The sequence below is a fragment of the Sminthopsis crassicaudata genome, chromosome 2, assembly GCF_048593235.1.
Source record: "Sminthopsis crassicaudata isolate SCR6 chromosome 2, ASM4859323v1, whole genome shotgun sequence".
Taxonomy (NCBI): Eukaryota; Metazoa; Chordata; class Mammalia; order Dasyuromorphia; family Dasyuridae; genus Sminthopsis; species Sminthopsis crassicaudata.
In genome coordinates, this window is record NC_133618.1 from 151,969,521 (window position 1) to 151,982,519 (window position 12,999).

General features: G+C 35.3%; 1 protein-coding gene across 2 annotated transcripts in view; it reads left to right on the forward strand.

The window, feature by feature from the left end:
• NINL (ninein like) overlaps positions 1–12,999 on the forward strand; it is a 157,079-nt gene that overhangs the window by 112,536 nt on the left and 31,544 nt on the right. The window contains exons 15-17 of one of the 2 annotated variants that reach the window (XM_074287699.1): positions 4,230–4,374; positions 8,292–8,357; positions 12,416–12,525. In XM_074287699.1, coding sequence (XP_074143800.1) covers positions 4,230–4,374; positions 8,292–8,357; positions 12,416–12,525 — 321 coding nt within the window. The remainder of the gene's footprint in view (positions 1–4,229; positions 4,375–8,291; positions 8,358–12,415; positions 12,526–12,999) is intronic. The other variant, XM_074287700.1, reaches the window with a different exon arrangement.

The window sequence follows — 12,999 nt, forward strand, 5'->3', positions numbered from 1 at the left end:
AGATTTTTTTCTCTTTACAAAAAAAATTACCATGAAGTTTTTTATTATCTTCCTTTAGGAAATTTAAAATGATTCAATTTATTGAAATCTGATTTATATCTAGCTTCTTGGGAATGGATCTAGCACCTTAAAAGTGCATAGCTGTGGTTTAAATTAACCATCTTTAAAAAATAAAATAAAATTTACCATCTTAAAATACAACTAACTCCAGATGCATGGTTATGGGCTAAGTTACCTTAATACATCTAAGTGTAGTCATCTCCTGTGTACCTAATTCCTTCCTTCCTTTTTTTCCCCCTTAATTCAGCAATGATAGGTGCTTGCCTCTAATTCCTTTTAACATTCACACTTATCTATCTCCATCTAACTTTGATGTAGATTAATTAAAACCTCATCCTATAGTTATTTCTGTTAGTGTTTTCATTGTTAAATATGTCAGTGAATACTCTAAAATAATTTTACGTGATGAATTTGTTGTCCTGGGAGAAAGAACATTTAATATTGGAAGAAAAGAGAAATTATAAATGAAAGGGTCACTGTAATAACCAACATTATTTTTAGTTTGAATCTTTTTAAGGCTCTTTATTAATAAAGTATTATCAACATTCTGCTTTTCATTTTCCCCCTTCTGATCTAAAACAAACAAACAAACAAAAAACACTTTGGTGCTGTTGTGGCTTCCCTTTGAAAATACTAGAGGCTAAAGGTGAGCCCTTGCAATCATTGTGAAGTGTGTGCATGTTGACTTGTTTCTCTCCCCTTTCATCTTTGCATGTTTACTTGTTTCAGCAATATAACCCCACACACTGTGGGGATGTGTGTATAAGCATTTTTTCCTATGGAATTATATTAAATAAATAACTTACTAGTCCATTTTCTTTTCTGAGGCAATTGGGGTTAAATAACTTGTCTGGGGTCACACAATTATTCCATTAAGTGTCTGAGATCATATTTGAACTCAGGTCTTCCTAATTTCAGGTCTGGTGCTCTATCCACCGCACCATCTAGCTGCCCCAGTAGTCCAGCTTTTAAAATTTGCTTTTGTGTGTGTGTGTTTGTATTTGTTTATATAGGAATGGGGAAATAAGGGTAAAGTTGACGGGGCAGAGAAATAAGCTAGACTGGAAATTTACTAAAAGTTGGGATTGATTTCCTCTTTGACTTGAAAACAGTTCCTCAGTTTGAGTATTTGTGAAGTTACTATTCTGACTTTTGACTATGCTAGTTTTGTTTTAATTCCGGAGATTGACTCATAGATGAATTTTTCCTTCCCTTGATATGATTTATCCATAACTCATTCCAAATTTGGTTTACTACATATAGGGGTACTTCTTTTGGATTGTTGAAAATTTGTCACTGAATCTTCAGAACTGTTTTCCATTTTGTTGTATTACTTCTCCTTTGGAAACTGCTGTGTTTTCTATCTCTTTTTCCCTTTTCCTAAAGTGTGTGTGTGTGTGTGTGTGTGTGTGTGTGTGTGTGTGTGTGTAACTCTGGTAAATTTATGGATTCCCTTCTCAGAATAAAGTATTTAAATGTATAAAATGTAATATAGAATTTTGCAAAGGAAACCAATTATTTTGAAATACAGTTATCAGTTTCTAAAGTTCATCCAGATTAAGAAACTTGCTCAATATTCAGTTGATGTAATACAAACTAACTTTCAAGTAGATATATTATAACCAGAGGATAAGAAAAAAACAGAGATCCTGACTAGTCAGTCCTACATGTTTTGTCCTCTCGTTTTAAATAATTATCTTAGTACTTTTCCCTTATTATTAAATTTTTGTTATAAACTTTCTTATTATCAAGTTTTGAACTGTTTTCTTTTCCTCTTTCTCCACTTAAGCTAATTATACTTTGGGGTTCCCAATCACAGAATCTATTTTAATTTTTGTAGATTTAGATTACTTTACTAGACAGAGTCTACTGTGCCTCCACCAAACCTGTAGCTCAATCTAGCAGGTTATTTCATTTCCTTTCAGCTGCCAACCCTGTAGTGTTTCAGAATTCCCCCAGGAAGTAATTTATTCTCCTGTTATTTGAATCCCTTTAAATCTTTCTTAAAAGATTTGTTTTACACTGGCAGTTATATTTAAAAAAAAAAAAAAAAAAAGCTAGAAGAGAGGTCAGGACTCTAAACTCAGGACCATCTGGATGATTTACTTGTCACTCAGGAAAAATTTTTGATACCCACAATTAAACTTTCCCAGTTCAATCCACATACAAGTCGAGATATCATTGTGGTGCCATTGGTCTTCTTAGAAAAGATAGGATGAAACCCACCAGTGGTAGAGAAAAAAATTTTCCCTTAGAATATCCACAATGAATGAATGAAAAAGCATAAGCACCTAGTAAATACTGGGCACTGTGCTAAAGGACTGGGAATACAAATGTATGTAAGTGTGGAGGAAACGTATAAAATATGTGTTGTGAGTTTGGGGGAATATCTCCCTAGAAATAGTAGCTTTAGAGGTTAAAGAAATGTAGCCTGCAGGATGGGGTAAATAAAGACAAACTCTCAGTCTGATTTCATCTCATCTCAGATATTCTGAGGAGATTACAGAACAGACCAGATTTGGGGTTTCCTTCAAGGATACTTAAAAGTTAAGACATTTCCCCTCTCCCAAAATCACCTGATGACCTGTCCTACTTAGCCCCCCCCCCAAAAAAAAAGAGGAAAATGATTGAACAACTTCACCTGATAATTTCTTTTTTCAGTAAAGCTGTATAAAACCTTATGTATGTTATCTCTATGTTCTATGGAGTTGTTCCACCCAACTGTCCAACAGGCTGATGGTTAATCAAACTTTTTATCTTTCAGCCTTGTGTCTGCATCAATTGATCTTTCCTCAAAGGGATCTGGGTGGGAAAATTTCTCTCTGGGAGGATCTTAAGATTTCTGTAGCCTGAGAAATTCCTGAACACAGGCAAGATTCTTCTTCCCCTCAAGGAACTTACATGCCACCATTGTATTTGAAATACTCAATTCAGAAAACATTAAGAATGTTTTCAATAATGAGGATAAGAATAAGAGCGCTTGTCTAAAACCTGATGTATATGAAAATTATCTGTAAGCTTGGTTACAAATTCTAAACTTCCAAATATTAATGGATTTGGAATTTGGGAAGGAGGAAAAATCATCCCCAAATCCTTTTTTCCTTATAACTTATCTGAGCAAGTCATTAGAAATGGGGACAATCTCAAGTTAAGTCTAAGAATCTTTTCCTTCCTTTTGAATTTTTAATGTATTTAGCTATATGTTTATAGTTTTTATTTAGTGCAAAATGTGAGATCCATTAACACTTGAAGATAAAATATGTATTTTTTAATTTTAATTTTCAATATAGTATTCTTATAGGTTACCTACAAACTTTGATTTCTTGCAATTTGTCTGAAACTTATTATTCTTGCTTGTTTCCTTAAGTATTTCTGTACTTGCTTCTTGAAATTTAATTATGCTAGCTAGCTTGCTCAACAAAGATGGAGTGGAGTATTTTTGCTACAATTTATTACTCCAATGTCTTTTTCTCTGTGCTTCATTGTAGCCTAGGTATATCTTTTAAAGACTCTGTACTTAAAATTGCTACTGTCCTGAATCCTTATAAATATATAAATATATACATATATATTATTGTTATAACTATTTTTGTGAGTGTTGAATAATAGGGATAGAGAATGTGGTCAATTATTTTGTTTAAAACTACTGAAATCTTTCCTACCAAAATACAACTGGGAGAAAAAAAGCAACTTAAACATCATTGTCAAAGATTTCAATTCTAACTATAGGTTGATAGATCAGAGTACCTACAATTTCAAAAGCTGTCAAATCTTTAACTTCATTTCTTTATTTCTTTTTACATAGATAAATTAATCAATTAAGTTTATGAGGCCCTACTTGTTGTTTAGACTGCACTATTATTGGTATCAGGGGAAAGATATTAAAGAAATTGAAGTTATGACTCCTGATCTCAATGAAGTTACTGTTCCTCTTAGAACTTAAAATCTAATTAGAAGCTTATCTGGCTCATGTTATGGGGTACTATCTGCAGAACACCTGAGAAATGTAAAAACATAGGGAACGTGAACTACACAGTGTATCCTCAACTGTAAATTTCCTTATCCTAATTTCCTGTGGCCTATTTATATCTGATGTAATTTCCCAAGTCTAATTCTGTGATCTGACTGCTGCAAGTTGTATTGAGTTTGTCTGGCTGTGTCCCTTATAGGATCTCAGTGACAGGAATGATGAGCTGCAAACAGAGTTGGAAGGCCTGCGCTCCCAGCTACATGAGAGCAAATATCATCATTCTTGGAGTCAAGAGAATGACAATGTGCCAGATGAATACATTCTCCATGATGATGATCAAGAAGGTAGAACACTTAAAATTATTTTTTAAAGAAGGTTTGGAAACAAACACTCTTAGAACATTTCTCCTGTGCTGAAGAGGTCTGTTTCTTGATTCACTGAGGAGGGGAGATGTTCTTGAATGTAAATTGATGGTAGAGTCATTTTTTATTCTTCCCACTATACTTTTGTGCTAAGAAAAAGGACCTAGCAAAGTTCTAGAGCATCTATAAAACAGTGGTTTAAAAAAATGAATGGTTTTTGTGTGAGATGGAAAGTATTGTGAGATTGAGAGACCACATTTTAGATTAAAAGAATAAGGTATAGGAAGACAGTCCATTGCCTAAAGCCACATAGATAGTAAATAGCAAAGGTAAGAGGTGAACTCAGATTTCCTGCCTTTAAATCCTGTGTTGCTTCTACTATAACATGCCACATCTTATATCTTGTGTGTATACATACATACATACACATATATTTACTTAAAGCAAATTTAAAGCAAAAACCCTCCTTTTCTCCTTTCTCCCCTGGCCCACCAATGGAATGGAAGAAAAACAAAAAATCTATTATAGACATGTATAGTCAAGTGAAACAATGGAATGGAATGGAAGAAAAACAAAAAATCTATTATAGACATGTATAGTCAAGTGAAACAAATTCCCACAATGACTATGTCCCCCCAGATGGTCTCAATATTCACTTTAAAGAACATTTTCAGTGGAAGAAAGAACTAAAAAAATTCCTAGGAATAACCTAAAGAATAAAAAGCCCTTTGGTTTGGGTTCTGCCCTCTTCTAGGAAAAAAAGTATATCATTGCTATTATTGGACATGTCAGGGTATTAGAAAAGAGCTCTGTTCTTGAACTAAGGGCAGATTTGAATAAGTGTGTATAAAACAGACTAAGGCTGTGTAAAGGTTAGCATTGTCGATACAGTTCCTTCCACAGGTAGATGTACTAAGAATAAATGATATTTCTATAGGCCTCCTAAGATTTACATACATTATTGTGTAGTGTTGTATGGTCTATATCATTATCCTCATTTTCCAGTTAAGGGAATAAAAGGATTTGAAATGTAGTAAATTGCATTGAGATTCAAACCCATGTTTCCTCTGCCTTGAATTCCATTGTATTTTTCCACTCTATCCTCATGCCTTTCAAAATAGAACAGATACTTCTATATCCAGAGATGTGGAATGCATTCCTGCATCCCTACTATAAAAAGTTGCAAAACCAACCCAAAAGACAGTAATAGGCAAGATCTCATAGAACTCTTGAGTAGAAAGAGTATTAGAACAGTTGTTAAGTCCTGAATTCAAATCATAGCTCTTCCACATATTATGTAAAGTTGATCTTTACAATCATCTTGTCTGTCTGAGCATGAGCATGAATTTCCTCATCTATAAAATGAGGCCATCATATTAGATGGCACCTAAGTCCTCTTCATATCTAAATTTTTTTCTAACCTTCATAATCTATAATTTACATCCATGTTATGCTTTAAGGTACAATGCATTTTGCATTTATTACCTCATTTGATCCTTATTGTGGAGGAAGTTTTATATTTTACAGACTCTTAATAGTGACTTGCCTTACATAATGAATAATTATGAGAACCAGGCCTCAAATCCTGGTTTCCTAACTTTGATTTAAGTGTTATTTAAATATTATTCCTCCCTCTTGCCCTCTAGAGAAGTTCACATGTACTTCCTTCCACATGGAAAATTGAAGAAAGGGTAGAATACCTTTTATGACCCTGGGAAAATTGTTAGTTGTCTTTCTGGGGTAGTTCCATCACCCTTGGACCTTTATAGATTTGTATAATATGGCAAATGTCTTGACTACAGAACAACATTCATTGGGGAGCTTTCTTTACTAAATAGGAGCAATGGGCTTTTGTTGTAGTGCTGGAAAATGGGCAACTGAGTCATGTCACCTTCTCCAGCTATTTATCTGAAGCAACTCTCCTTGTTAATTAATTTATTCATTTACTGCATGCAAAACACTGTGGAGACAGTAAGGATACAATGATAAAAAGGAGACTGTTTTTTTCCTCAAGGAGCTAAATATTACACAGAGAAAAATCAATATAAATATATAATATATAATAAGTCAATGCAAACAAATAAATACAGAGTAATTGGGGGGAGATGAGGAAAGAGGTAATACTTGGAGCTGATCCTTACTTTTGCTTTTTTACTTACTGATACTTTTAGAGATTGTTACACATCTGGTGGTCCTAAATACTTTGTGAGCTGTCAAACTCATAGCTGAGGTTTGGGAAATCCTCTAATAATGTCCCCTCTAGAGACAGTGGAATAAACAGGGTACAAATGCAAAGCCTAGCCGTGAGATTTTTGTGTGTGTGTGTGTGTGTGTGTGTGTGTGTTTTTCAGTTTCTTAAGGAATTAAATTGATTTTCATTCCTTCACTACTTTTACCCTAAGACATTAAGATGCATTAACAGTTACCTGATCCTTGCTGATGGAGCAGAAAGGCAGCCAGTATATCCCATATCCCTGCATCATCAGTGCAGGACACATGCCAATAATAAATGCTTTACATAGACTCTCAGAACAGTGCAAGTGTGGCACCTTAACTACTTCACTGAACAAGTTCTGTTACTGAGTAATAGATTTCTACTTCTGTAGAAATGGCTTACTTACAGTGTATAGGCTAAGAGTCTCTATTTGAAACTTCCAGATTCCCTATATTTTCTTTGGAAAAATCCATACCCCAAAGAGCTAATGAAGCATCTAAATAGAAAACATGAGTAATAACAACTGTGCAACTTGGAAATTTCATTTTTTAAAAGTCAATCAATTTATGAAGTGCTGATTGTATTTTTGGTACCAGTCTAAACACTGAATATATAAGAGCAAGAAAATTTACCAATCCACTGTCCCCATTGAACTTATGAAGAAGATACAGTGGGTAGTAATCATTGTAATCTCAATTTTGTCAAGTCAAGGAGCCTAAAAGCATAGAATACATACTGTAGAATCATAGGGGGAAATGAATTATAGAATTTCAGTTAGAAGAGAACTCAGAGAAGCCATCTAGTTCAATCAGAGCTCAAACAAGAATTCATACTGCAAAGTATCTGGGAAAAAAAGAAAGAGGTTGGTCATCCAACTCTGCTTAAAAATCTCTAATGCAGAATAAATCACTAGTAACCAGCACAGCCTATTTCACTCTTTAAATAGCTCCAATTGTTCCTTTTATCAAGCCTAAATCTGTCTTAAAACAACTTTAGCCACCATGACCAAATGGCATGTCTTAATTTCTCTTCCAGATGACAGTTCTTCCATTACTTGAAGAGAGCAATCATCCTTCCTATCTCAAGCACTACATTTTTCCAAGTTAAAGATTCCCAGTTCTTTCAATCTTCACATGACATAGTTTGAGATTGTTCACTATCTTGATTATATCCAGTTCACATGCAATCTAGACATCACCCTCGTGATGCCATTGATCCTCTTCAAGAATGAAGGACAAAAAACAACAACCCTACTCTCCTCTAGATCAATTTATTCATATACTTTAAAACTGTGAACCTAGGATTGAACAAAATATTCCTGATGTAGTCTAACCAAGGCAAAGTATATAGCAGGACTTACTACCTCCTTATTCCTGGAAGCTATGTCTCTCAATTTAGCCTAGGATCACATTAACTTTTCTGACTTTTCTATCACATTCTCGACTTACATTGAGATTTTTCCAGATCTTTTCCAGACAAATTTTACCTACATATGAAGCTGATTTTTGCTAGAATCAGGAATAAAATTCAATAGTTCTTAACTCACAAAACTTCTTTATAAATCTTTCTGTGCTATGATATTAGTAGGCAACTTTATATACTTTATTGTTCACTGAGAAAACCAACATTATTTTTAATAACTATGAGACCTTTTCTTTCTGTTGTTCCTTCGATTCTTTTATAGAGGCAATAAAAAGAGTCAATTGGGCCCTTCAAATGAGGAGAAGTGTGTCTGCTACAGGCAAAAATGGTAAGAATATTTAGTAGAGTCACATATAGGGTTTTCTTTAATAAGGATTGAAATTAGTGGTGGCATTTACAGAAACATAAAATACATTAAGCTAAAAGCACTTTCTGGATTGACTTCTTCCTTTTCCTGTGCTTCACGAAATGGTTACAGAATCAAATTTAAGCTTTCTTTTTTTTTTTAGTTTCCAGGGTAACAAGATGTCCTTTTTCTATGTATCTGTTTCCTAATTTTTCTTTGCCAGAGTATCACTGAATTTGTCATGTTTTTTCCTTTAATTTCAACAACAAATATTAAGTATCTATTGTATGTGCAATATACTTCTATGCACTGGGAGAAACAGAATTCAAATAAGACAAGGATCCTTGTCAAATAAGAATTCTTTTTCAAATAAAGAAATAATCCTTCTCCTTGTCAAAGGAAACCCTTCTACCTATACAAGTGATCCCATTCCACCTGGTTTTCTCCAGCAGATTGCCCTTTATTTATCTCCTCTCCCTTATTTTCAACCTTTCCTTGTCTATTGGCTGCTTCCCTGTGTAATGCCAGAGAAACTGAAGCAAGATTAGAGAGTTTTTAATGTTTTGTTTGAAAGGGAGAGATTGTGCTGGGACCAAATGGATTCATGATTTGGTCCCAGGGCTGAATGAGACTATTGTCTCCAAGAATTCAGCATCCAGCAGCTAATGTGTGCTCTCAGTGACATATATATATGCATGTGTCTCTAAGCTACCAGAGGGTAGATCGAGGCAGGGGTGGAGTCAGAGCACTGAGAGCTGGAAGGGACTATCAATCTGGTTCTGACTGGGTTGGGGGAGGCACCGGACAGTCAGATAAGTAGGGAAGATCTGGGATCCTGATGTCTAAGACCGGTCTTTCTTCTTATCTGCATCATGAGGATTAGGAGGGAGGGATGGTGTTGCAGGATTGAGCAGAACAATTAGGAACTGAGGCAGAACAATTCAAGGAAACCGAGGCAGGACAATTTAGGGAAACTGAGTCAGGACAATAAAAGGGAACTGTGGCACAACACTTACTGCCTACAAACATGTCCATCCTCAAATTCCTTCTTACTCAATCCATCCATCCCCAATACCTGTTGGCTTGTATCTCTCCTCCTTTTACAGCTGCTTTCCTTGAGAAAGCCATCCACAAATTGTACTTCCATTTCCTCTCCCTTCACTCTCTTCTTAATTCTGCAGTCTGATTTCCAATCTCTTCATTCAACAAAAACTACTCTCTGCAGTTATCAATTGGCAATTAATTGCCAAATGTAATGGCCTTTTCTCAGTCTTCCTCTTTATTGACCTCTCCACAGCATTTGATATTGTCCTTCACTTTCTTCTTTATTCTTAACCCTGTTCTTCCCTGATTTTCATTCCACCTGTCTGACTGCTCTTTCTCAAGTCTCTTTTGCTAGATCTTCATCTGTTCTTCATCTTTGGGTTCCTTCCAAGGCTTTGTCCCAGGATCTCTTCTCTTCTCCCTCTATTTTACTTGATAATGTCAACAACTCCTATGAATTCAATTATCATCCCTAAATAATTAGTTTTTATACTAGTCTCTAACCCTAAACTTTCCTTTAAAGTGTTGTCTTAAATCTCCAGGTGCCTATTGGACATCCCAAATCCAATGTCCCCTAGCCATATTAAACTCATGTCCAAAAAAAACTTGTATCTTTTCCCTCAAAACTTTCCCTCTTCCTTATTTTCCTGTTATTATGGAAGGTACCAACATCATCCAATCACCCAGATTCACAATGTAGATGTAATTCTTGACTCCTCACTCTTTTTGAACTCTCATTCCTAATCTGTAGCCAAGTCCTGTCCATTTTACCTTCATAATTTCACTCATACACACTTTTTAAATAACACTTCCTTTTCCTCTCTGACATTATCACTACCTATTGCAGAACCTCATCACTTCATACCTGATTTGTTGTAATAGCCCACTATCTACCTACATATGAAGCCCACTGGCTGGTTTCCCTGCATGGTCTTCCTGCTTTAATCTTCCCTCCATTTAGCTATCAAATTTATCTTTCTAAAGTACAGGTCTGCATATTGTTATCTCCCTCCCCCCCCCCAATTCAATCCACTGTCACCTCCAGAATGAAATATAAAACTCTCTTTGGCATTTAAACTCAACACCTTCTTACTTTTACAGACTTCCTGGAAAATTTCCCTTCCACCTCCTCTATGACATTGTGACACTGATCTTCTTGCTAGTTCATCTGCCTACTCTGGGCATTTTTATTAGCTATCTCTCATGCATGGAATACTTTCCTTATCTTCACTTCTTGGTTTCCCTAGTTTCCTTCAAGTCTCGCCTAAAGTCCCATGTTACAAGAAGCTTTTCTTGATGCTTCTCGATCTTAGTGTCTTCTCTCTGAGATTATCTCCAGCTTATTCTGTATATATCTTATTTGTAAATAGTTATTTGCATTTTGTTTCTCATTTTGACTATGAGTTCCTCAAAGGCAGAACCTATTTTTTGCCTTTCTTTGTATCTACAACACTTAGCACTATGGCTGGCCACACACTAAATAGTTAAAAAATGTTTGTTGACTTGACTTCTTTCCTTCATGTACTTATAGTCTAATGGGGGAAAATACAGATACTCTCTAAAGAAACCATAATAGACAATATAACAGCATAAATGTATTAGAAAGACACAGAACAAAAAAAAAGATATATTAGGTCCAAAGGGGAAAGATTATCCTTGCCAGCAGCAATCAATGAAAGCTTTGTGGAAAAGGTCACATCAGAGATGGGGTGCAAAAAGTGAAAAGGGGGAAGGAGGATATTACAGGCCCCGGGAACAAAAGCACAAAGGCAAGAATGATAAGACTTTTTGGGGGGGAGGAGACAAAGGCTAGTTTTTCTAGAATGTAGAAGGTATAGAAGGAAATAATATGAGATAAGACTGGAAAGGTAGAATGGAACCAGATTATGAAGCTTGTTTAATGTTGGTCAAATCTGTCTGAAATCTGGTTGACATTAAGGCAATCTTTGAAACAGAGGAGTGGCCAACTGAGAAGATGTTGGACCAGATGATATCAAGAATGGACTGGAAGAAGAGATTTGCCTGGGTCATATGACTTGCCCAGAATAACATGACCAAAATATATCAAAGGCAGCTCTTAAATCCAGGTCTTCTTGCCTCTGAGGCATCTATTTCAACTTGACCTGTCTGCATACCTCTGTTAATAAGGCAAGGGTGGGGAGGTGACATGTGTGCATATGACACCTTACTATATTTGTATATGTGCATATATAAACATATGCACACATGCATACCCTCTTATTATAGGCAGTTAAGCAGAACAGTCCATTTTCTGATTATACCAGATAAGTTTAATTACTATATCACTTGATACATAGGAAAATTCTTGATTGGCAGTAAAATTGAGTCAATAGAACAGCAAGGTGCTATTTAATCTCCATATATCTCTCTGAGTCACTGATTCTGTTTCCATACACAGACACACTCACATATACACACACGAATATAGTGACAGGCATTGTTGCTTAGTGAATAAAGAAAAGTCTTGCATGTATTTCATACTGGTTGTATGACCCTAGACAAATTACCAATCAACTCTCTACAGGCTACTCTAGATCTTAGATAGTAAACCCTCTGGAGAAGGGCTACTGGAAATGTTCCCTTAGATTGACTTGGTATTTCTACTTATGCAAGATGACCAGATTCCAAATTTAGAATACAATAAAATATACTTCATTAGTAATTTTAGTTCATTCTTTCTCTGATTCAGAAATATTTTCAGATCTTCCTGGTTTTGAGGCCATAATTGTCACATGCAATACCCAACTGCCAATTAACAGAATGCTCTGATTATTGGAATAATTGGGAATATTCTATTTTAGTTTGTCCTCCAAAATCAATTTTATAATGAATCCACCATGTCACGTGTAGTGTTTTGTACATTTTTTGTGAGGGAAGTAGGTGGAAAGCACGAATACTTGACATCTCAGTTTCAAATCTAGTGATTTGGATGGGATCCATTTTTTCTGCTAATGAATGAAATGTTTTCTTTACAGGCATCACTTCTGTTGGAGATGATCATGTACCAGTGAGTATAGAAACAGAGATAATGATAGAGCAACTCAAAGAACATTATCAAGATCTCAAGATCAAACTGGAAACCAAGGTAAAGGAAGAAAGGACAAAGAAAGTCATAGTCCACAAAATTAGCATTTAGCCAAAAGAAATTGATTTTGGCTTGTTTGATTGTCTCAATGATGTCATTTGCCCCAGAGACATCCCTCTAACACATGTTTGGATGAGGGTGTGTTAGTAAGTCATGAGAGTGATGAGGAAAGTCTTGTGAGATATAGATAGGAATGAAGCTTGGTTTTGACATGCTGAAAGCAGACTACAGCATCATTTATTGCTGTGGAATGTTGATGAACTTTATGTTCATTGTAGCCAACTGTTGGCAAGATTACTAAGACTGATACCAAGGACTTGAATTTCCTTTCCTTTTGTTTTAAGCCTGGCAGGTTTGCATCTTGAGACAATCTCTTGACTCAGAAGAATCATAACTGATGTCAGTCTGGTGGAAGTTACATTCTTTCTATAGAAGCATGTCCTGAATACCACCTGCTCTTTTTATCTTTTTGAT